General features: G+C 37.9%; 1 protein-coding gene across 1 annotated transcript in view; it reads right to left on the bottom strand.

Moving 5' to 3' along the window:
- Positions 1-26,369, bottom strand: part of kazna (kazrin, periplakin interacting protein a) — a 168,873-nt gene that overhangs the window by 51,691 nt on the left and 90,813 nt on the right. Inside the window, exon 4 of the mRNA XM_088007410.1 lies at positions 8,678-8,785. Coding sequence (XP_087863536.1) covers positions 8,678-8,785 — 108 coding nt within the window. The remainder of the gene's footprint in view (positions 1-8,677; positions 8,786-26,369) is intronic.

Below are 26,369 nucleotides of genomic sequence, written 5' to 3'. Positions count from 1 at the left end.
CTGTTGACTTGCCCCCAAGGCTCCTGGTCCTCTGTAAGCTAATACTTTGAGACGTTATCGTTTTCTTTTCTCACAGCTTTTTTTTTTTTCTTCCCAAGGCTGCAACCGTACAGTTAACTTCTACAAGCCGATTTGAGTTGTAGAGGTGCAATTAGAGTGACCTTAGGCAAGAAATCATGGATCTCAAACAGGAGATTACGATGATCTTGTGGGTTAAGAAACAAGTCTCTCTAATTTGAATTTGGAAACGTTTCCATTTCATTGTTAAAAATCAGAAAACTGAACTGTATCTGGAAGTAATTTTCTTGCCGAGGAGAAATCCTTTAAATAAAATGCACTTTTAGTTTCATTACCTAAGCTTATCCAGTTTTTTTTTTTTTTACAGAAGAAAGCTGATACTGTGAAAGGTCAAATGAATACCTATATTTTTTGCTTACTAATAGTCAGTCAGAACTTTTGTTAAAATGTTGTATTTGAATGAGTTTATAATACAATGCTTACTAGCATCATTTCCAAAATGTTTATAAAAAAAAAAAAATAGAAGCAGAATCACAAATCCTCCACTATACTAAACAGTGGACATGAGGTGTTTTTCTTCACCTTATGTCCACTGTGTTTGTGGGGAAAAATGTTCAGTTTCAGACCAATCTGATCACAGTTGACAAGTCAAGATAAAGTCCCAGGTGAGTGTGAGAGACTGCATATTTAATTTACATTTCTTATGGTAGGGCAGAAACCGATTGTTTTTCCAGCATTTCTCCCAGACAATCAGCTGCTATGTCGACAGCCTCTGGTTGTTACGGAGACATGATGACACCAAGATGATGCTCTTTCCTGCAGATCTCAAACAGGGGTGGGGGGGTGTTTCTCATTAGCCTAACAATTCTGCTCCCTGCGTGTGGAGGTAAGGCAAATATGTCATCAACCAGCTGGGTAGCCAGTCGCTAAAAGAAATTGGCCTCTGTCACAATGTCATATTTATGCACCAGGGAAACAGGAAGCTGTTGTGGATTTTCAGGGCCCATGAATCTCTGATCAGATTAAAAATGCAACATTTAAATAAAAAACAAAAACAAAAAAAGTTATGCATATGTTAAAAGCTTTGGGAACCATAAATAAATGTCACTGGTGATTTTAAAAATAATGATTTCAAATAGCCAGTGTGAGATTATGCAGTTAAAGCTCAACTTTAAAGCTTTTTATCAGGAGTACTAGCAAATTCAAAAATATATCTTATTTCATTTTGAGCAAGCCACCAGAGCAGAGCAGCAAATCAATAAAAACTATGATTTTAAAGCATTAAAACAGAAAAAGGCAGAAAATGGGCAACTATGCAAAGAGTCTTTTTCATAAATGTTTGTTTTATCTTTTACAGACAATACGGAAGAAACCTCAGCTGTCTGAGCAGAAGCGTGATATTTGGAGAACAATCTCTTTTTTCTTTTTTGCACAAACATGGCTGCTCTGAAAGGATTCTTATTAATATGCGTCTTCAAAATGACATTGAAAACAGGCTCACAGGTCTGCTGCCTGCTTGTCTGTGTTCAGCTGAACTCAGTAAGAGTAAACACTAAAGCTGATGACACGATACACCAGCTTTTTATGAGAACAGATAAGAGTGTGAGGCTTTGTCAAGCTGTGAATATGTACATAAACGAGAATACCGTCATTTCACTTCCTGATAACACCCTAAGGACCGTCAGCAAACAAAGAGAAGTGAGTTTTCAGCTTAATTGGAATTGAATCATTGATTTTTCTTGGAACTTATTATTTTCCATCCACCCTTCAACAGTCAGTATCGTTCATTAAGCAGCAAAAAAACACTTTGTAAAGCCATCGAGAGACACCTTGGTCTTTTTAGTAGCTATAAAAATGATCCAAAAGCCTAATTTAAGATAATAAAAAAAAAACCAAAGAAATCAAATACATCTTACAAACCTAGGCTGGGTTTTCTAGGTGTTAAAATAGGTGTTAATTTAAAATTAACACCTATTTAATTTTAAATAGGTGTTAAAATTAAACACCTATTTAAACCTATTTAAAATAGGTTTAAATAGGTGTTTAAACCTATTTTTCTACTTGGCGCACAAAGCTGGGTGTCAAATGAGCAAAGCTTAGTATTTTTTTCTTCATGGAAAGTGGGGAAAACTGAGCAGCGTGATGATATTGTTCTTATTCCTCTGAGCAAAACACAACATCTTGATGACAATATCCTCACTGCAGTTTTGCTCACTTGACTGCTACATATCCTGCGGAGGACAGGGCCAGAGCCCGAAAACGTATAAAGCCAAAGTACTCCTCAGCATCTCTCTTGGATTCCCCCAATTAAAGGAGTCCATTTGCCAAACACTGGCTATTTACAACAACCGTAGCAGTAAACTTCAGGGACCAGGGGGCTACGAGACAAATTGGCCAGCTGATGCAGCAAAAACTTTAGTTCACCTCCGTCTTTCAGCGTATTTTTTTCTAATCTTGGATGTCAGAAGGTAACGAGCTTAGATTATTATCCTTTAAATGAAAATCAATTGAGGCAGCCAATCTCTTTGTAGTCATTTACAGAACACGTCAAAGAAAGAGGCACAGCTTCACGCAGCCGACAGTGTGTCAAGTCCGGCAGTTTTTTTGTTTTTTTCTTTTTTAGGCGAGTTAAATTAGTGCAAAATAGGCCACCAGGGAAAGATTAGCAATTTGTTAAGTGTACGTGCATATACTGTAAATGTGGGCGGCCGAACCTTTAATCAACACAGTCTGGTGTCAATATTTTCCTCTGCTTGTCTTGACTACTGCTTACTACTACATAAATAACATTCAAATGCTTGTGCTAGTGGATGATCCACCCTTTTAAATTGGCAATTTGCCTTCTTGTTCAAAAAAAAGTTGCAGAATAGACGGAACAAAAAGAGAATATCCCAAGCAGGAAATGCTTTTACCCTACGGTTCCTCGCAAACTTATTTTCATTGGAGATTTAACTTATAAACCAACATAAAGTAGTGCATAGTCGTGAAGTAGAACAGAACAGAAATAAATGGATCCAACTTTTTTTTTTCCCCCCACATAAAAATTTGAACAGTGTGGCCTGCATTTTGCCACAGTCAACACATTGTAATGGGTTGAAATTCACCGTGGGAGCACGGTTTCCCTTTCACAAAATGGACGAAAGCGAAGCCATACACCTAAAATAAAAACAATTTTGTGAAATAAAAATGCTGCTTTATCTCAACAATCAAAATGAAATGAAAAATAAAAATTCCACAGCAAACATTTATCACCGCCAGGAGAAAAGGGGGAGCAAGTCGCCAGAGCAGAAACGGAGAAAAAAAAATCACTTTTCTATTTTCAGAGCAATTTTCCGAGCAAATAGTGATTTTCTTGCTGTTGCAAATTATACTAGCCAAAGTCATAAACCATCTTGTGCTTTAAAATAACATTCTCAAAGGTCTTAAAATAGTACATTATGTGTTTGAATTCAGCATGTTCACAGTGTATATCTGAGCCATTTCACAAACCACGCTTTACTGGCTAGTCACAATTTTTGAGAGTTCGAAAGAAACACGGGGTTACCCAACGTTCCCCACCACATCCCCCCCAACCCACACTGGTTACGGGCCATTGGACAAAGAAAACCCAGCCTAGGTTTGTTTGTGGGCCTGGGACAATGCTCACCTATACCTTGGTTCAGGCCAGGCACTGATAACTTATCTTTTTTCTCGTAAATGCTACAAGAAATGAGAATTCTCCACAGCGTCGTAGAGCCGCAAACTTTCCCCAGAGAACAATGCGAGGATGGAAAGAGAGCAGCAGGAGTACATGTTGAAGGCAACAAGTCGTACGTTCTTACTTTGGAGATGACAACAATTGAAAGGAACAATTGAAAAGAGCAGTAGTATTCTCAATTAAAATGATGAGTGTTGGGGAGCTCTACAGATGATATTTCTCTTATTTGTTTTTTTTGGCGGCATTTTGTGTTTTTATGCAAAACATTTAGAGCAGACAGCCATTGTTATAGGGGCATTTGTGGGTGGACAAATTAATGACAAGCTGCACAAGTCCAGCTCAACCAGAGTTGTATTGGTGAAAGGTGAAGGACTTTCACTTTCTATGGTTTGTTACTGGCTATTTAGGTTGCCTTGCTTGTTTAGGACAATACTTGTGATGGTTCTCGGTGAAAATACCATTTTAATAGAATTCCAAAAATGTTTTTTTCTCCCCCCTCACTGCAGTTATTTTTAAAGGTTACCTTTCAAACATTTGCCTTATCTAATCCTCCCGTTCTTCTGTATTTTCAATCTGGTGATTATTGCTCGGGATCTTATATAACGCCTCGCACAACCAGCTCAGCTCTTTTCAGCTTTTCGTTTTTTTTTTTTTTTCCCTTTAGATCTCCCTCCGACCATCACAGTCGGTGCTTTCACCAGGCATCAGGTGCTGCTTGGGTCTGAATCCAAGGACCCAGCTCTAACAGCAGATGCCAGCAGAGATTCACTGCCAGTGGGTCTGTTCTTTAAATGGTCATCAGAAGGGCGAGCAGACGGTAATAACACAAGTGACTCATTGCACCAGACCTGCTAGCCTCCTGTCAAGCCTGAATCCAAGGTGGCTTCTAGAAATAGAAGGCACACCTCTGCATCACCTTGCCTCAGTCGTGCACAAATGCGAGTCTGATATATATGATTAAACAGACATGTTTTTCCTGGGAATTAAATTTCCCAATTTCAACATTAGTGCTATAAAACCCAAATATTTTAAGAATTAAAGAAAAATACATGGTCATATATGCTACCCATGTTGATCCGCTTCAGCACCTCTGCTCCAACGCTCCAAACAACTTGAAAACCAGAAATCACTTAAAGATCAGCTTTGGAAAAGTTTCAAAATTAGACAAATATACAAAGCTAACATGTGTAAAACAAAATGGAGTTTAAATCATACATTTATTCATCGAACGAAATAAAATCCACCACCAACCTGGTCGTACGTGAAAATTAATCAGCCCCATTGTGCAAATGCATTTGCCACATTTTTGGAAAGATCAATATTACCAACCACACGTGGTCTGATTTCTGAAAACATGCAATGATGTTGGACCTTACCAAGAGAAATTTTAGCCTTTCAAAATTAATCCAAAAGTGCATCAAAAATTCAATTAGGGGGTCACAAAAGAACTCTGAGCAATATTTGATGCACCGCAGGCCTTATTTACCTCAGATAAGATCAGTCTTCATAATTAAGAAAAAATACTGGGCAAAAATGACATCCATGGGATTTAGTCACATTTGAGATGTGACAAAAACTTAAACAAGTTCATAAAGCATAAAAATGTAGGCTATGATTTCTCCACAGTGACATAAAAGACTGATGGTTAGTTATCCCTTGATGGAGATAGCTCCTGTTGAGGCTGGCACAGCTAGGCAGCATTAGGTTCAAGAGTTGAGATTTTTTTTTGTCCCCACATGGGATCAGAACAGCTTGTTCGGATTTATCCCTTAAAATGATAATTTACAACTGATAAAAAGAAAATCAATCTGTAAGGTGATAAACTCGAACTCAACTATTAGGACCAGAACAGCGGCCTCTTCGCTAAACACCAGAGTTTTGCAAACGCTGACATCTTGCAGTAAGTTCTAAAAAATATATTATTTTCTGTCGGATTTCAGCGTTAAGGATTTCAAAGGAGAACTGAAATGTGATTTTATGCCAACTTCAACTTTGGAGTCATTGTCACCTCCTGAACTATAGGGCACAGTAAATAGGGTTGCAGTTCCTCAGTACAACCTGCTCCCTCTTCTTCATCACTCCATCTAGTTCATTCCCACAAAAACTGCAGATAAATTGCTCAAATCTTTGCTGAAATTGTTCACAACTTCCTCCGCTTCTGTGTCCTCGGCCTTAGTAGCTTATATTTGGACTTACCCTCATTACATCACAAGATGGCGCCAGTGTTTGACCCAATTACCACACACAAAAACTGCGACACTCTGCAACGCCGTGGAATTTATAGCAGCAATATTTATTCTTAAAAGCTTCTATGTACGCAGAATGAAAGCACAGTCGTTCATTTTTAAATCATATAAGTTCTTTTATCGTGTCAGTGACACTTGTGGAGGGTTTAGGTTTAAGTGAAAGAAACGATAATAGAAAGAAAAAAAACGTACAAGTTCACTTGCACATTCACATTTTCTCTTCTTTTTGCTCACATATTGCATCTCGACTCACCTCTCGCCTGCATGATTCTCACTCCGTAATCAGAACACACACTGCATCCAGGCAATCTTTCACCTTGTCCTCCTTCTCTTCACAGTGGCGTTCATCCCTTCCCCCCCTCTCTCCTACTTCATCCTCTTTATCAACTTCTTTCTCCAAATCCAGTTTTTTTTCTTTTTTCTTTTTTAAATTTTATTTCCAGAAGCACTTTCTGACCTCGTTGCTTTGACCTTCTATTTAAACCAGCAGACATTCCAGCCTCGCCCCACCGCTGACCTTAGAGCCAACTTAATGTGCAGAAGCAGCACCTGTCTCCGTAATGATCCAGTGCTGGCTGCTTACGTCCGTTTCCGCTCCCCCTTCGCCGTCTCTCGCTTTTACTGGAGAACAGAGATGAATTTGCTGATAACATCAACCTTAGTTGCCTGTTCTCATTCTGATGAAACTTGTAGTGATATATGGAGGCCTTGGCCACTGCAGGGGTTTTGAGTGCGTATTTGTGATTTTCCTGAGTCAGCGCATTTGTAGCACCTTAGGGAACGACTAAGGACCTAATGCACAAACCGCCGCCTGCTGCAGGAGAATGTTTGTATGCACACAAACATGTTGTATTAAAATTCTGCATAAAACTGAGTGGATCCCACTTTTGAATAATAGATGCGGATTTTGCTAGATTTAACCATATATATATATATATATATATATATATATATATATATATATATATATATATATATATATATATATATATATATATTTTTTTTTTTTTTTTTTTTTCTATCAAAAATCTTAAACAGAAATAGCTTGGAACTTCTGTGGAGCACACATTCAGGAAAAAAGCGAATATGCAGAACTCGAGGCAAAGTTTACTTTTAATCCCCCCATGATATTTTTAGTAACATCTTTGCTTTTTTTACGAGTAAGAACGGTTTCTGGGCCCTCCTAGGATTGCACCAACAACGAACAGCCAAACAGATCCTTTGAGCAGGATTCTAATGAGGACTAGATCCCCACGGGCTGCCTAGGTGACAGTGGAGATCTGTGCTGGCAAGAGGCGCAGGCAACAACGTTTGAGAGACAGTTCTGCGGCGGAGCGTAAGGAGGCAGGAGCGGAGTGCTTTAGTGTTAAAAACACTGGACAGATCAAAACAGACCACTAGTGTGAGTGTATTTTGTCAAAGTGACGCAAGACCAGTCTGACCGCCCTGCCAGATCAAAGTCACACGGATAAATACGGCCGTCAAAAGTTTAAGCCGAGCTCCATTAGATGGTTTCTAATTGTGCGAGCCAGAGAACACGCGACACCGCCGTAGCAAATTAGATGAGCCTTGAATCAAAATAACATCCTTGCGTTCAACTTGTGAAATTAAAGCAAACGTAAAGACGAATGCCAACAGCAGCTGCAGTTTTTACGTTAATAAAACTTTCCTCGTGGGATTTACATGCATTTAAAATACAATATAAGGCACTGACAGTGACTGTGACAATTAAACGGAGGCGAAAAGATGGAAGCCTGCTGCCTTCATGCCCCAGACTCACCCAACGCAGTGGAATCATAGCTCTGTATCAGCAAACCTGTACAAGGCTAATCCGGCGTTGCAGCTCGAGTGTGTGATGCAGCGATTTACAGATGGTGTGTGTGGGCAGCTAGCAGAGGATTTAAAGCAGAAACTCACACAGAGACTACCCCTGTGCAATGTGTATTTGAAGCACATCTTGTCTCACCATTAACATGCTGTGGACAATTTCCAGTCCGAACGAGTTACTGGACTTCTGTTGTTCCTCCCCGCCTGACGGCTATGATTAAAAATTAGGACAAAACGCAATGCCAACTTATTTTTCCTCCGTAAGGGTTTTGATATGCCCTGCTAACTTTGACTTCACTTTTTCTCTCCTTCCACAAAGCTGCATTGATTTTGGAAAGCTCACATGGCAGAGAGAGAGACAGAGAGAGATATTTGTGAGTTTTGAAAGACCAGAGGCAACAAAGACAGTACCTTGTTTTTCAGGTTTTTATCAGAACTGTTTTGAGAAAAAAAAAAAAAAGATTTCAAATGTATTCACAGAAAAATCTAGCTGCTAATTTGTGCCGTTCTCAAAATTGCATATATTTGCAGTCCAGTAATTTATGCAAACGTGTGCCAGAGAAAATCTAGGTGTGAACAGGGGATGCAGAAGTCAGTGCTGTTATTAGGATACAAAGAAAAGTCAGGAGCATCTGCTGCACAATCTGCAGTGCAAAAAGCAGCTTTACTCCATCATGTCTCTCTAACCTGAGTAATAGATTGATCAATATCATTTATGCAGATAAAACCATAGAGCATTGCTATGGGATAGCGATATTATTGATCAATACATATTGATCAGGTTGCCCATTGGTTGTGCAATTCCAGCTGCATGACCTGAACACAAACAGCTCAGACTTATAGTATTTAATTCAACCTGCTTCGGTTTGTCATCAAATGTGAGTTGTACCTTTGTCCAAAGAGGCATCAGGAGAGTTGAAGTCCATGAGGCTGCTGATTTCAGTTTTGTAGCAGAGGTCCGTGGTTGGGGGTTTCTGCTTGTGTTGAGGCGACGGATCTGTGCAAACACACATAACAACAATAAGCGTTACTGTGATTTTTGACAAAAGGGGAATTTAGAAGTTAAAATAAAGAGAGGCTGGCATCTGACGCCAGCCCTAAAAGTGAGAAGCCAAGTAACACAGAGTCATCATGAATTAAAAAAAAAAAAAAAAAAATTCTGCAAGGAACAAAAATAAGTCTAGCATGATTAATAGTACCACCACACCAGTCAACTCCACAAACTCGCCTTCACTGCTCACATAATTCATTATTTCTCTTCGCTTTGAATGCCGTTCATAGGGAGAACCTGAACGCCTCGGCCAAAGCGAAATCATCCAAGCTTTTACAGTCAAAGCCAATCGAATACAGAAGGTAAAGACGTAAATGAACATCAGAGTTCTTAAGAACTGGAGCATGATTTAATTTCTGGTGACATTCAGAGCTTCCCGACAGCGTTACTGGTTTCCATCAGCGGAGTATGCTGAATGGATATTGAATGGATTCCGTCAGATCAGCTCACGTTAAAGTGCAGCTCAGTCACTTAGACGTGCAATCAGCTTTTGTAACAGCTGCCTTTTGTAGAGAATAACCTCTTTGTAAGTCAAACTAGGTAGAAAATGCAACATTTCAAACAATAAAATAAATAAATAAAATAAAACCGAATCGCCTTCAGTTCAGCCTCTGCTCCTCATTGAGGTTCTCCTGCTCCTTTCTACCATCGTTCCACCACCCACTTATTAAAATGCTTTTTACTGGTTGAATTACTTGCAGTAATTGAGCACAGATGTGTCGTGGAGCTCAAATTCAAGGGTTCCTTTGCCGTCACTACAACATTAGACAGTTCACCATTTAAATTGGCTTATGGGGCTACAAATACAAATCTGGCAGTCTGATAAAGTAATTGTAACCAGAATGAGACTTTTGTGTGTGTGTGTGTGTGTAAATATGTAATTTCTGTAACTGGCCTTTGACCAGCTAAACCCATCTGTCAGTTTTTTGTTTGTTTTTTTCCTTGAATTATGTTAAAATTCACTCTGCATACATTTCGGCAGGTTTCAGGCTGCTGCAGCTGCCTGCTGGCCTCATGAAAAATATTTTATCTTCCTTGGATTGAACCCTTGACAAGCCCTCACAGGCGTTTAGAGACTCGAGGGAAAGTTGAAGAGCGTAGTGGAATAAATTCAGAGGAATGGGAAATACACAGCGACTGCTGATTAATAAAGGAGAAGAGAAGCTGGTACAGAGGGAAAATTAGGAGAATATGCAAAAGAGCCAGCTTAGGTTGGGAATGACATTTTTATTTACTGAATTATGCAAACACTGTACACTGATTTAAGACTAAATCTCTGCAGCACCTTTGCGTCTCTAAATGACTTTTCAAAACGTGCATCCCTGCTTTGTGATTTTTACAAATTCAACAAAACTCTGCAGATGTACAGAACGAAAAGGATAAGTGTTGTCTTCTTATTGCTTCAATCTTTGCATTTAATGAGTATTCCTCAATAATACCACTACCCCTGACCTTGCAGCAGATATCTTTTGAAATCCCTTAGGAAGTCAAGTGAGGTTTGACCGTCTCTTTCAGCTCAGCAAACTCAAGTCAGACAAAGGCTCTATGCGAAGCTAATAATGCTGAAGAGCTGCAGAAGAAAAAAAAAAAAAACTGAATAATGTCAGACATTTTGCTGGACGGGTTCTCTGCGAGAGGCGCTGCACCTTGAAGGATATTGATGCTTTCCAAAAACCTTTATTAGTTTGCACTGGATAAATCATGTTTGGGGATGATCTGTTAAAGATTACAGATAAGCGCATCATTTCCTCTGTCTGCATTCAGCTCGTTTCTGTCCGTTCCTCCTCATAAGCCAACAATATTGTTTTTCATGAAGCCAAAGATTTCTCCAGAGTGACCTCGGTGCAAGAATGGATCTGCTAGGCGAGGTTAAACAGTCATGGAAAATAAATCAATCAATTGCACACACACACTCCATCAATTCTAAAGATGGATCAATAATTTGATCTTTACCAGGACCTACATGTGTTTCAAACTCAACACAAATGAAAATGAATGTCTCTCTAAAATTATGTAAAAAAAAAAAGTAGAATATCAAGTGTCTTTTTTATTACTGTGCTGCATAAATAAGAAAATATACTCTTCCTCAAAAACTCAGCTCCTAATCCTTGTTGTTCCTGGTCCGTCTGTAAACGTATGTCAGCTACAAACCTGAGCTTTTTTCTTTTTTTTACTGTGCATGGTGATCAAAGCTGTTTTGCACAACATTTCGGTTTTCTTTACAATATGAGGGATTTTCACCCTTCGCAATTTATTACTGGGAAAGCGACACTTCAAGTCTCTGTCTGACATTTTCAGCAAGTTCATAAAACAGGAGAAACATTTTCTGCACAAAATCGACTAAAACACCGAAACATTTGATGAACGCAGTTATTAAGAGGTCAAACCATATCATGGGTATCTTCTTATGCTCAGATTCGTAGACGATCGTTTGGCATGAAGGACACAGCTGAGGGCACCAGCTTTACTCACCAGCAGGTAGGTTTGAGCAGAAATTAAACTAGTTTTGAAAAAAAGAGAAATTAAATTTAACTGTGAGACTATAGTTTTAAATGGGATCAGCTCATATCTGTTTGCAAGCAAAACCCTTTTTGAAAATGAAAGCAGAGTTTTGAGTGAGAGCAGCATCGCAAATGAAGTAATCTTAATCTCATAATCTGCCCTCAGAATTTCAACTGAAAAACTAATTTTCCTTTCCTAACCAAGCATTTCTAAGTTACTGAGCTTTAAAGAGGATACATTTAATTGATTTTAAAAGCTTAAATTTGAGACTTGATATAGTCAAATGTCTCTGAAATCACATGGGGACAAAAAAAAAAAAAGAAATCTTAACTGCACCATCCTTGATTTACAAGACATGTAGAAACCACAGTGTGAATTAAACATTGTTTATTGTTTGTAGTAAAAATTGGCATCCATTCATCAGCAGGGGAAGATAAAATAACATCTAAAATGCAGTATTTGTGTCAAGCGAACTGTCGCTTTTCTCTAAAACCCTAATAAGAATCTGTAAAGCTTCATGACTTGGCGTCAAACATTCAAAACGATCTTTATCAAGTCATGGAAAAAAGTTCAGAGCAGTTCATTGCCAACACAAACCAGGACACAAAAAGGAACTAGCCTGTGAGGACATGAGCAGTTATTTGTACCAAACATCAAACTAAAGCAATTAGTTAAAGCTTGTAGACTTGTGATAGCAATTTGTTGTAACTGGATCTTATCCTCATTCTCCTGCTGTAAAAAAATAAAATAAAATAAAGGAAACTATTCCTTCCGCGCCTTCCTTGATATCTTAAAACACAGTAGTATGTCTTACACCATGATTACCCAGGTGTTTGAAGGAGTGTAAAAAGCCAACAATTTGGTGGAGTGTACAATAACAGACAAAACCCACAGCTTAGAGAAAGTATAAAAGCAGTGTAATGGAGCAAAAGGAGGTTTTAAATCCCACTGGATGTAAAAGAAGCAGTTTTAAATGTCCCAGTTCTATAGTTGGACATTTTAATTCACTCCATGCTGTTGGAGTAAAAACCACCTCGAATGCTCTGCACTAGGAACCTCCCTGTTGTTCCTGTTCTCAGCAGGAGTAAAACACAACAAAGCTGCTCTCTCAAAAAAAAATAAAAATAAAAGCTACAGCCAAGCTTCTCTTACCTCACTGAGCCTGTGGGGGCAACTTTGCAGCTGGGCTGCTGTTTTTATTATGAATTCTAACATGATTAAAGAAAAACATTTCTTTCTACTACAAAACATTCCACAAACTTGAGGGGATTTTTGATGGCTAATAAGTCATCACAATGCGTTTACTCGGTTTTATCGGTATAGTTGTCCAAATTAAGTTGTGCAAATTACAGATTTGCGTTTAAGAATCAGTAACTTAGAAATCAGTAGTTGTTTATGTCAGTAAATAAACAACAAGCCGCATTCTCGGTTCCTATCGAAGATAATGCAAAGCTCTCTTTTGATCCACAACAAAAAACAATATTTGAGTTACTCTTTGAAAAAGTTTCATCTAGCAGGGATTAGCTGACTTTTGATAGAACACATTAAATCAGCAGAAAATCACTGAGAGACTTTATATTATTTAAATCTACCTCTTCTGCGCCGTTTTAAAAATTCTGTTGGAGTGCTGCCTCAGACAGAGTCTAATTCATGCAGATCTCTATGTGATTATAACACATAGTGAAAAGCTTGTAATGTTAAATACGCCAGTAGTACAAAAAAAAAAAAAAAAGAAAGAAAATCGATTAATGTGTATTTGAGGTTTTACTCCTGATTCTGCCTTGTCCGTTCGTGTTCCTCTCCCCTCAGTCTGTCGTCTCCTGGGCTCTCGGGCTCCTCCGTCGTTACCTGTCTGTTTCTCTGGCACATTTTTCCATCATTCTCCCGTCAAATGGGGTTTCCCCCGGCTCGTCTCTCTCTCTCCTGAGCCAACTATACTTTATCTGCTGGCGCAGTGCAGGGAAAAGGAGGCGGGAGGGACAAAAGAAGACCGTAATGAGTCGTGGAAGGTGATTAAGAAATGAATGGACCCCGCTGCTGGAATCGTCGTCACACTGCCCATGTGCCCCGGCGCAGTCTGCAATCTGCAGATAGACACAATGCTCCACTTTTCTTGCGCCTGCCATTCGCCTTTAATTGTACAGACATTCACTGCTCCTGGAGCCTGCCGGACTTCAGATAAAGCTCATGTATTCATGCATTAATCACCGCCAGCCAGGACAGACCCTTCCCGAGCGCTTCACCTGCATCGAGACCCCAATTGAAGGCACCCTTATAAATATCAAGCAGATAAACGAAACTAATGGAGCGGAGAGACGCCAGTGCTTAGCGTTCAGCCACCCACTCTAACCAGTCCCAGATTTCAAGATGCCTCGTTGTCAGTTCATGTTATAATGAAAGGCTGCCGAATGCATGAGGCAGTCCATTCAAGGAAGTGTGTAGGCTGGGATGTTATTAGTTGGTGACACGACTCAGGAGACAATGAACTGCCGTCTGAGAGACTTTACTGGGGAGAAGTGGATTTTTGGTGAATGTCATTTAAAAAAAAGGAATGTATCACTCCGATATGCCGAGAAGCGATGTTCAGCTTGCTCAGGTTTATGAAAGAGGCCTGAAAGAACGATAGTTTATAGAGCAGCTTCAGCACAGCTTCATTAGCAAGTTCTTTGTGGATGGAATTTAAAAGTTTTCCAGGAGATACAGAGCCGCATCTCGGTTCCCATCAAAAACCGACAAATTGAAACTTGCAGAAAAGACTATTCATTTCATAGGCTTTCGTGTAAGCTTTACTCATTTTACCACCTCATTGCTGCCTGCGCCTATGAAAAGAAGTATCGTTTAAGTTGAATTAAATTACCAATGATAATGAGGGGAGCAAAGATCCCAGTGTGATAAGGTCTAAAATTACCTTCAGTTTAATTGGAAAAAATGATTGTAGTTTCAGAGAAATAGATGATCACAGCACTGCTTATAGCAGAAAATCTAAGTTTTGTTTTTGTCAAAAAAAAAGACAAAAAAAACAAATGCACCATGAAAAATTGCAAGATAACCTTCATGTCTGCACATCATATCTGTAAGAATATATCAAGTTATTTTTATTTTTTTTTTTAAACACCAAAATACATTTTATTATGTTTAGATTTTAACAAGAGGACAGCATTTTTGGAATGTCTGCTTTTGTTGACAACAACACAGTTTCACCACATGTTTGGTGTTTTTTTTTTCTTCACTGTCTGGCATGAAATCAGACTAAACTTCTTCAACTTCTAAAGTTTGCATACAATTGGTTAGTATCAGGGAGAATTGATGAATTGGGTCAGGCCACACCTGGAGCACACTGTTTTTTTGTTGTTTTTTTATAACACTATTGAGAAATCAAAGGAAATTAGCCAAGATATCAGGCAGAGAATAGCAGAGCTGCATGAGTCCAGTTCAGCCCTGGGAGCAATTTCCACATGCCTGTAGCTGCTCTATTCATCTGCTCAATCAATTATATGAAAGTGCAATTAAGCTAAACCATAATATCTAAAAACTACAAACAACTCTCAAAGTGCATTTAGGTTTTGTTCTGGATAAATTTCGGACGTTGTCATGTAATCCCACTACTTTTATGAGCAGTTTTATGAACCAATTATCTCTCCAAGCCATTGAAAAATGACTGAAGTGCAGTATTTTCAAAAGGGCCTCAGAGGATGTGTTTTTATACTCCAACAATAGCGAAGTACATTAATGTCACACATTCTTCTTTTCGGGCACTCGTCCATGCTTTACTATATGTTACATCAAACCCGTGTTTGACATTTCATCTAAAAGCCACTTACTGTACATACCACATGTTTTAAATGGAAAATGGAAATTACTGCTTCTGTCACGTTAATGGGTTCCTAAATGAGCCTGTTCTAAAAGGAGAAGTTTGTGCCATCTGTGACTAAATGGACTGAGTTTGGAATGCTTAGATTAAAAAAAAGAATCTGCACTATGTTAATTAATTTGAGTTGGAGGCTGGCTGCCATCAATGTTATTCATTTTTAATTTAAGGTGATGGAAAACGATGTTAGTTTGCTGTTGCATAAGCTGGTTAAATAAAATTAAAGATGAGATTTGTGCATTTTTCAAAAATTGAGCAGCGGTGAGGTAGGTAAGCACAAACTGGTTTGTGCGCGAGATCAAAATGGAAAGTTTGGAAGCCGTTTGCAGTGAAATAGCAAAAACAATATTCATTAACCGAAGAAACAATCATTACACAGTTTTGAACTATAATATGTATTGAAACCACAAAATCATCAACAAAGATCAAAGAATCAGGCATAGAAATTTAGTCAAGAGGTCACTGCTGTTTAGCTATAAGTATTTTTCCAATAAAACCAGGCAAACACAACAGGACAGTACCAAGTGTTCATGTGTGTAGGGATCTGGGTCAGAAGGCATAAGTAGCTTTACAGGATGCAAAAAAATGTCACTTAAAGTCTGGCTAACATTTATTTTTCTATGTCATCCCAAGAGGACCATAAAAAGGCAGCAGAGTGAGCATACTGACACTTTTTGATAATTTGTTTTCAAACCTTACAAGCAGGACAATACACTAGCATAAAGTCAAGACAAATGCTATTTCAGAAATTGAGTTAATCCACTGCAGCTAACAAAACAATGTAACCTACCAAGTCTGTTATAATTGTAATGCTAACTGCGCTACGTAGACAAATCATTGATACAAGATGTTGGAAATAATTGGTGTCAGGAGTTTAAAGGGAAGGTTTGCAAAAATCAGAGAAAAGTAAATTCGGATCAGTTTGCTACATTGTGTGTAGTGCTGATGAAATTTACAATATCAAAATCATTACCATGTGAACACGTTTACTTAAATCTGAATATTTTGAAAGCTAAATTTTGTATGGCTGAGTTGTATCTAATTTAAAAACTTGAGTTTCTTAACCCAGAGCTGATAATTATAATCAATCCTTATTAGATTAAGTCTAAATATAGCTAAGCAATTCAGGGCTTTAGAGGGTAAATGTTTGGTGTGAATATGTAAAAATAGTGGTTTGCTCCTCTGACTAAATGGCGTGATGAATTTATACTGTCTTACATAAATCTCAACATTGTGTTTTGTTGTTTTTTTAACACAGGTGTGTGCAGAGATGTGTGTGCGCGTGCTGATTCAAACAAATCAATAACACTTATTCTCTACAGCAGCTTTCCACGGTAGAACAAAAAGGACCCAAACTCACAAATCTTCTCCGTTTCTACAAAGCTCGCCTCGTCCTCTCCTTCTAAGCCGCCCGATGCGATACGAGTGCCTTGTTCCTGCTCTGCTCTCTTCAAGCTGCATCTCACCAACAGCTGATAAGAACTCATTACTTTTGCTTTCTTTGCCGACTGTAGATCAGCATCCACGTCCTCCTGTCCAAAGGCTCCCTGCTCCCCGCCTCCACATCCCAGATTAACAAGCCATCTTGACCTTTTCGTGACTTCATCCTCTCCTTTCATCAGCTTTTTGCTTTCAGTTACGTTCTCCGTCTGCCCTTTCTTTGTCCGGTCCTCTGTCACTATTTTGAACTTTATGTTTTTAAATGTGAGGAAAAAGAAATGGGAAAATAGTCAAAGCTGACTGAACCTCAAACACGGGGAGACAATTACTTTTTTCCAAACAAAAAGAAAGAAAGCAAATGTGTTCACAGCCAGTTTGTCATCAACATTTAACTTTTAATATTGTCTAGTAGACAATATGATGTGGTCAGGTGGTCATTTAAAGGAATCACAATGCAGGATTAGATGAAGATTGTGATGTCATTTTCATAATTATCTACAGTGAAAAAACTATATTAAATTTGTAGACCCCCAGAGTTACTTAGGCCTCCTGAAATAGTTGCCATTGACAACCACATCTGTGCACGTCTTCAGCATGGAAAATAATGGTATTATATTTTAATCCTCTATGATCTAATTCTGGTGTATGCAAGCCAAACGGGAGTGAAGACGGCATTAAAATGTTTTTATGCAGCAGCAAATTTGGGATCTTGAGTCTATAAAAAAGAAAATCTGGTCTCTTGCCATGATGTGAAAATACAGAAATTAAGTCATATTTAAACTGAATGATGACTGGAATCAGACAACTATTAGCTTTTTTTTTTGTCCTAATCCCCCACGATCGAGTTCTGGTATCTACACAGAATTTGCACATTTTCATTTGCAAGCCCAACACGAGTGAAGAAGGCAATAACATTTTCTTTTTATGCAGAAGCAAATTTAAGCTCCTGAGACTATTAAAAGAAAATCTTTTCTCTAGCCATGAGCTCAGCTGGCAAACTACAGAAACTAAGTCATTTTTAAACTGGAATCGCACAGATTTTAGATTTTACTGCCCTGATTAGTGACTGGACCGGGGGTGAAATCTGAATCCCATTTTCTTCTGGTCAGTAAACAGATCAGTGCTAACAGGAAATCTCTAGCAAGTCTCTTCTTTAAAGAGGCCATATGACAGAAATAGTGAAATTTAGCTGTTTAAGTTTGTTTTTTGAAATTAGGTGGATAGTATTAAGAGGGAACAATTTATAACCAAAAGAACCTTTGCAGTTAATTTAGGCCACAAAAAAGTTAGGATGAGATTTCAGAAGGTACCAGCAAAATTGCTCTGTTATATTTAAAAGCATTTAACGTGTAATGGAACATGCTAATGATGAGTAATAAAACAAGCTAAAGTCAATGTAACATGCAAAATTTGTAATAATTGTCTTTATTGTAAAATACTATTACTGATTTGCTTTGTCACATCATTGTGTGATGGTACTTCTGCTCCTAATATAAATATTTAATAACCGACTGACAAAGATGAGAAAAAATATTGTCAGTGGTGGTGTTGTTATACAGTAGCTGTAAAAAAACAAAACACTCAACCAAAATCAGAAAGTGTCTAATTCAGATCGGAGCTTTTGTGATCAAATGTTTGTTTTATATTATTTATCAATTCTTCAGCGTATTGTTCGTTTTAAGATAAAACTTCTTGATGTTAAATTGTTGTCCTTTCTAAAGTGGGTAAATCTTTGCTTAGAATATCTGATGTAGGGCTGTTGTAAAAGAATATTTTAGTAATCGACTCTACAGATTATTTTTACAGCTAATTGAGTAATCGGAGATCTCTCTCGAATCATTCGAGGATTTGCGACAGCCCTAATCTGATGTCATAACATCAGGCGACAAACTTCTCCTGCTTCATCCAGTTAAGTAAATTAGACATTATTTTTCTGATCATTTTAAAATCCATGAAAACCAATACAATGAATCAATTAAGTTGAAAGCAGTTATTATTAGTAGTAGTAGTTATTTTTAGATTTCATAGTAATTTGCCAAAGCATAACATTTAGCTCATAATGTTCATCATAATGGTTGGGAATTTTTAAAGGTCAAATGATAAAAAGCAGTGGACCAAAAGTTAATAGAGCAAGAATTTGTCCATTTTGTTAATGGCTCAAGGTTCAACGGGCAAGAGGGAAATAATAGGCTGCCGTAATAAAATAAATAAATAAAAATGCTAAAAATGGGCAATAAACAACTTGAACAACCAATGACGGACTAAACAACTGCATGTGATTTTGTAGGAATTCAACCATGCAGTGAACGACGCACTTTGAACATAATGGCTGAATCTACCAATTATGCTGCCAATTACATTTTTTCCAGATTGAGTCAGTTCATTGAGTCAGGTATGTAAAAAAGGTACAAATCTTTGAAGCAATGTGACAAAATTCAGAAATAGGACGCAAAACAGAGAAAAAGGAGTTGGGAACCATCAAGAGTTGTTTTGTGTGCACAATACGCTTTCTGTTGAAGATGTTTGAGCCGTTATTTTCAAAGACGTAAAGAGGTCTGCTTATTGCAGAAAACATGCAGTACAACTAATTATGTCTCTGCTGTAAGTGGTCTTCTGAAGTGGCACCCAGTGGCCCACTCATTCAATATGCTTGTTTGAATTTTAACACGTAGAACCAGGACAAAGTACTTATATTACATGCTGTTTGAGGAAGAAAACAGCAGAATGAAAATACAATTTTCATGAGTTAGTATTGTACCTGCTGTGCCGTCAGAGCAGATCACTGACATATAATCAGGGTTTAGAACTGGAAAGGAGCACAAAATAGTAATATCAAAGGTCATGTTCTAGAAATAATGCCACACACTCTAGTATAACCAGGTGTTTCTGGAGTAGCAGACTACTTCTCTTTTTGTGTTATTTTTGTCAGTAACATATAAAATTTCATGAGCCACAGTGAGGCCTGTTTACCACTTGACCTGTAAAATAAAAATAAAAATAAAAAAAACATCTGAGCACATTAAGCAAACTACAAAGTCTGACAAAGCAACACAGCACGGCCACAGACAAGCAACAAGGTCAATGACATCAATTTGTCTACAAAGGGTTGGATGGAGCAGTGTTGAACCCAGTGGCCTTTAGGGCTGCAGGTTATATTGCAAATGTATCGTTATCGCAATATCACTGTTGGCAATACACATATCGAGAAGAAATAAGTGTTAGGTAATTGTTAAAGTGTCTGTAATATATTTTGTAAAACTTTTTGTTTAATTCAGCACAGAATGTTGCAATAGGTCAAGAGGCAGTAAGGAGTTCAGAGGCACACACCAACTTGAACTGCAGTTGTCACTAAATGCATCTGCCATTAATTGTTGTACTGTGTTATTTTCAGTGCCATTGTTGTTGCTATAGAACAATAGCAAAAAAAACAACCAAAAAACCATCTCATCAACAGTTAAATATAGATGTGATGATCTGGGGCTCAAGTCATGATCTTAAGCTCAAGATCTTTTGGGTTATACAGTAGCATTGATATGACACAAACCAGTAAGCCCACCCTGAACAGTTAAATACATAAATAAATAATTACGGTTTTGTATTGGCATTAAAAGAAGAAAAAAATCTGTCAACTTAAATTCATCTTCTCCATTCAAAGAGCTCATGTGTTTCTGCTTAGCTCTACTGGGTTCTCACTGCTAGAACAACCTAGGCGTGACCATCTCTCATCGTCTTAAAATAATTTAGCATCCTGTTTATTTGACCAGTCAGGTTTAATGTCTTCCCTAATTGCAACTTCTGGCAATTTGATGTCCCGTTTACAAAGGGCTGGGCTCTTCGTTGAGCCCCGAAAAGTTGACTCACTGGGATATCTGCCAGGTGTTTTCAAACTTATTTATAACAATGAACACATAAACGATCAGCTCCTCACGCAAGTGCAGTTGTGCTGCTCCAGCAACTACTGAGGAATCTTGAGCTGGGAAATTTGCATCTGGAGCTTGTCATACAGAGTGTGTTATATTTTGTGTTACAAGTGCTGCGGATCGGAGCTTTAGCTTCAGATATAGATCCATATTGTTTTGATATGTAGGATGCAAATACAAGTGCAGCCACTTATTTAAATACACGGTATAAAAGTAAAATAAGACGCAAGATAAAATGTCTTCTTGTTTTTCTCAATAATTCAGTTAAAATTAGTTCAGTATTGGGTGTAGCTACTTTTCAAATGGTAGGATTTTGATCACTTCGGTATCCTTTCACAAGCTTCTCACAATAGTTTGCTGGAATTTTGGCCCTTATCTCTTGACATAATTCACTTGGTGTAATTGAGCTTGGCTTATGGGCCACCTTTTCATTTCTGCCGATGAGATCAGAGCTTTTGTGTTGACCACAAAAACATTGCATTTGTTTTTCTGGAACCAATTTGTAAGCAAAAATGACAGAAATTAAAGTATCAGCTTTAATTGTCTTGAGATGTTGCGTCAATATTTATCTAGATGATATTCTTTCCACAAGTGCACTAGTCCCTCATGTGGAAACTTAGCCCACAACATCATGCCTCCAACCCCGTGTTTCACATTTGAGATGGTGTGCCGTTGTATTCCAAATGTACTAATGTTATTTTATCAAAATACCATACAGTTATAGTTTAATCAGACCAAACCACATGTCTTCAAAAATTAAGCTCTTTATCCCCGTGTCCATTTGGCAAACTGTAATCTGGGTCTTTATGCTGATTTTGGAGAAATGACTTATTACTTGCAGAGTGGCTTTTCAGCCCACGTTGGTTATCAGATTCACCTGAAAGTGAAAAATCAGATTCAGGCAATATTGTCATAATGTTTCACCCAGATCTCTGGGTGTATCTGTAGCTTTTGTTCTGCAATAGATACACCCATTTCACACCAAGACTCTCGTTTTGATGCGAAATCTTCGGGACCCAGAGCCCATCTCCTTAGCGTTTGCTCTTACATCGTTTTGCCTACTTACCCGAATCTCTGTGTATGTAGTTTCAGTCCCCAGAAAAAATATTTTAATGTAAAGGGTTTGAGTATTTGTAAGTTTGAGCCGGCGGTGTTCCATACTGAAAAACACAATCGGCTAAAAAAAAAAATCAAGTCATTGGAAATTGTCAACCTAAAGATTTTTTTTCTCGCGCACATGGATGGATCCTGACTCAGGTTGTTAATCAGATTGCTCTTAGAAGGGGGGAAAAAAAACACTTTTCCTCCACTAGAGAGCTACAAACAAATCAAACAGGTTAACCAATGTTCCGTGAAGCTCTCACAACATAATGATACCCAAGCCGCACTACTTGTACCACGTCTCTCCCTCCGAAACAAATTGCCAGTAAAGCATCATTTACCCCCACTTCAAGGCCTGCCAACTGCATAAAACTTTTAGTGGTGATGCTACACATCAAGCAAAAATCATTAAATAACTCAGCAGCTCTGCCTGAAACTGGAGAAAAATTGTGCTACAAGAATCCCAAATGGTGATAACGATATTTACGTCGAGTTCTGGAGACATGAGATATGAATGATGGAGCAAATTACCCAACACTGTTTCTTGTCGGCAAGCCAATAAATGATCCAAAGAGCATGTGTTTCATTCACACACGGGTGGGCGTTTGTTGTGTAGCTTATCTTTTAATATAAATACATTGTTTTAATGATTTATCATTGGCACTATCAATTTGAATTAATGATAACCAAGTAAATTTTATTAAATCCAGTCATTGTGTGAGGTTTAGTGACATAAAACAAGCTTCTTGATGTAAGTGGCGTCCTGATGAAATCTTTTTCAATGTGGGGATGTTTCTTTAACAGTTTTTGTGTTTGTGGCAATATATGCTCTACCATGCAGTGATAGCCACACATTTATCTAAAAAAAAAAAAAAAAGCAATACTTTATTTTTCCCTCATTGTTGTCACAATAGTACCACAAAATACTGTGATGTGAGTCTAATTCCATATCTCCCACACCTCGTTTCAAACAAGGTTTGCCCGTACAATAACTTGCCAAGCTGTTAGGATCGCTTCAATCTGTCCAGAGTACATTACATATATTTTATTTTGATGGATTAGAATGATACATGGTAGTATAATTATCATAAACTTTTTAGTCATTATATCTGTAAAAGAAAAACAGTATTTTCTTTTTTGAAGTAATTATCAGTAGAAGTGCTTAATGTTCTTGTATTTACTTACTATCCAAAGAACAGCTGAACTTATACTGAGATTAAATTACACTCTGCTGTGCTTCTCTACAAATTAGGCGACATCTGAAAGCACGTGGTTTTTACTGGTTTTAATGTCAGGAGCTGATATTAAAACGGGTGGAATATATATGCATATTGCAATTGCAAAATATTTGGAAAACCATGGATCAAATTTCCTCTTCTCCTTCACAAATATGCGCACAACTCATGTTGTGTCTTTCACATAAGTTCCCAATTGTGGTTACGCAGTGACAAAATGTGAAGCTTTTGATCAGTTACCTAAAATTAATCAACAGGCCATTTAACCCCTTTGAGTCCAACTGTGTTTCACCTGCAGATCACTGAGAACAAACTAGGAAACTAGATGCTTGTGTTGATAGGGAAGTGTTTGAAAGGCAGATGCATGAACAATATTAAACCTTATTAGGTTTGTCTGAAAGGAAAATAACGCAAAAATGAATTTAGACTGAAGAAAAAAAAATAGCTGTTGCACATTAAGAGGATAATTGTTTATTTTTTTTGAATGATTGTAGTATTACTCATGTTTAATCCTTGCACACTCTATATGTTTATATGAACTGATATTAATAGAGATTGTTCAGATTACACACATTGCTTCTACTTCTCAAATTATATGGGTATTGCAAAAAAAAAACAAAAATTGCAAAATGTCACTGAAGAGCAAAAGTATATGAGAACATCAGGTTTTAGCTTTAACAGTCAATATGTCTCCTAGGCCCTTTTCACTTGCCATGGAGTACAGTAAAGTCTTCTGTATGAGCCGACTTGACGCAAAACCATAAAAAAGATGAACACTCCAAACGATTTGGGTCACATATATAAAACTGTCCTCCAGGATGTGAACAATGAGCACCTTGGTGGCTTTAACGCGCATCTCTGTCTACCTTAAACACAAATAATGATCCAAAGCTGCTTTAAAGTTTAGCCATAGCCTTTGCGGCATCTTCCAGTCACAGCGGTTAGATTATTATTATTTTTTTAAACACATCACTAAATCACTCAATGCCAGCAGCAGTGAGATGGAAATCCTTCAGCCTTGTTTCAGAGCTTTATTGATTTGTAAATGAGTAAATCGGGGATAGAGCGGATCGCTCGTGGCCTGCGGGAAAAAGTCGCCGTTGGTTTGGGACGTGCAGCAGCCAGCACCTAATCAGCATTTATGCAAGAGCAGCTCTTTTGCTCACCTGTTAAAAAAAAAAAAAAAAAAAGAAAACTTGTGTAAGCACTACTAGTAGCAGCACCTTCATTGTTATTCATGCTGAGATTGTTATATCTTGGAAATAAAGCCAGAGGAAAATTTTGTTTGTTTTTTTCTTGCCATTATGTTCAGTGATAGAAAAATGAAGAAAAAAAAGAAAAAGTAGGCAACTTAAGCAGGTTTTAGAGGAAATCTGAGAGCGTCTGGGTCACTGCAGGTCTGAAGCTAACAAGCTCCTAAGAGACAGTTTCAATTGGGGTTGGCACCAGCGTGGCCACATTGCTCAATGTGCCATGAAAGAACAAATTGGAAAACTCGGTGGCTGCTAAATGTTTCCTTCTATGAGGGGCTGAATGAACTACAAGCCAGCCAATAAAACTCACACTCTGAGCCGTCTACAGTCTCTAAAGCTCTGTGATAATGCTATGCACACAACTTTGCACTGATATTGCCACATCCATTGGATAATATATGCACAACGTCAATTTTAAATGCAGGATTTCTTCCTCAAGTCTGACGGCAGCTGTGAGGTCCGAGGTGTTTCTTCAATCCACTGCAATTACAGATGCAGATTTAGGGATTAAACACATTTACGACTTTTGCTACAAAACTAAATCTCTCTTTTGGAGTTACCATGACCGTTTCTTCTGCACATGTCTCATATTTTTCTGTGATATAATATTAAAGTTAAGAAAAGTACTTCATACATCTCTGACGGTTAACTACAAAAGATAAGTCTATATTAGTAGTCATCTTTTCATTGCACCTGCTGCATAACATCACATTTCATTTTCATGCAGATTTTCCACTGTTCTCTCAACACAAATTAGAGCATGCTTCATGAGTCTTGGATTCCCATCGCTGGATTTCAGTTCATATTCAAATTCATTTTAGGGTTACTTGATTTGTTTTGAACTCTCTTAACAGTTTTGTCATCTGAACTATTGCACCCAAGTATCCCAACACTGATCTGTCAGGTCAGTAGACCAGATGTTTAAATAGTCCAAACTGACGGAGCATTTCCTGCAGCAGAGCCAAATCTATGACATTCTTCGTCATTGTACATTAAACTGATCTTCGCTTCATGTCTTTAAATACAGAACAGACTTTTCCACGCCGGTTGGTTTGAGCCAGTCTGAGTTGCTTACTGTGACCTTATTTGACATTATTCTAGTACTACTTGTTTGAATTTCTGTAAATATCTCAATTATTTACCTGTACAAATCTTGTGTTAATGTGTTATTCCTTGACTTTTCTCTACTTTGTTTGATTTTTGTTTGTTCTATGTTTAGCACTTTGGTCAGCACATCTGCAATGTTTGAAGTGTTTTGAAAATAAAATTGTATAACCTGACATGGTTTGGTAAATAAGACAAACTTACAGTAAATAACCTTGTGTTCAAACAGGCTCAGAAGATATTGGTGCAGGAGCTTTTAAATCTGATTGCATTGACTTATTTTAGGTGAGAGCAGAGTTTTGAGTGAGGCTAGTACAACATCCGAGAGTGAAAATAAGGACTTACTGTCTTATCCATAAAGCCGGGATGGAATGGACTTTAATCTCAATTGACTATGTACGCTCTCAGGTTTCAAAAACAAAACTCCTCCATTCATGAACCCAGGTGCATGTAAGATACCATATTTCTCATCCTTGCAATCCGTGGGTCAAGGTAAAGTGAGCAGAGGCACTAAAAAAAATCTAACATTTGTGCTTGATCCACAGCATAAATTGCTCGCTTTGAATATGCTATCAAAATTTGACATGGATTGGCGAAACAATATTCACCTTTAGATATACATTTCGAATAGTGTGAAAAAGCTTGAAAATAACTACCAAGAAAATCAAGCTACCACAGCATTGAAGAAAGTGGACTATTAAATGAGAAGATTGCATTAAACACCACAGAAGACCTCGTATAAAATCCCTCTTTGATCCCTAGTTCTCTTAAAGAAACCCCCGAAACGCTCTCCATTGCAGGCACCCGCAGCCTGCTTTTCCCTCAATTCTCCATACCCTAAGATTGGCCTTCACACATTTACAGCCTGTGTACTGCAGCAGAAAACTCTAGCAGCAAACATGGTGATATAAGCTGTCACTGCGAGGAGCTTCTAGGTAAAGAAGTGGAGGGAGTTGTTAAGTGCAGTGCTTACTCTGTGTTAACATGTCTTTCTGCCTGCCACCAACAAAACACATTGTTTTGTGTAAACAGCAGCAGCAGATGGAAAGGTTGCGGTGTGGCTTCTTTAAGCCTTGACACTGGCAACTTCCTGACCTCAACCAAGTG

The sequence above is a fragment of the Poecilia mexicana genome, unplaced genomic scaffold (assembly GCF_051168715.1).
Source record: "Poecilia mexicana isolate PSO_F unplaced genomic scaffold, ASM5116871v1 scaffold_7, whole genome shotgun sequence".
NCBI lineage: Eukaryota > Metazoa > Chordata > Actinopteri > Cyprinodontiformes > Poeciliidae > Poecilia > Poecilia mexicana.
The sequence above is the reverse complement of the archived record's forward strand: the minus strand, read 5'-3'. Positions and strand labels throughout refer to the sequence as shown.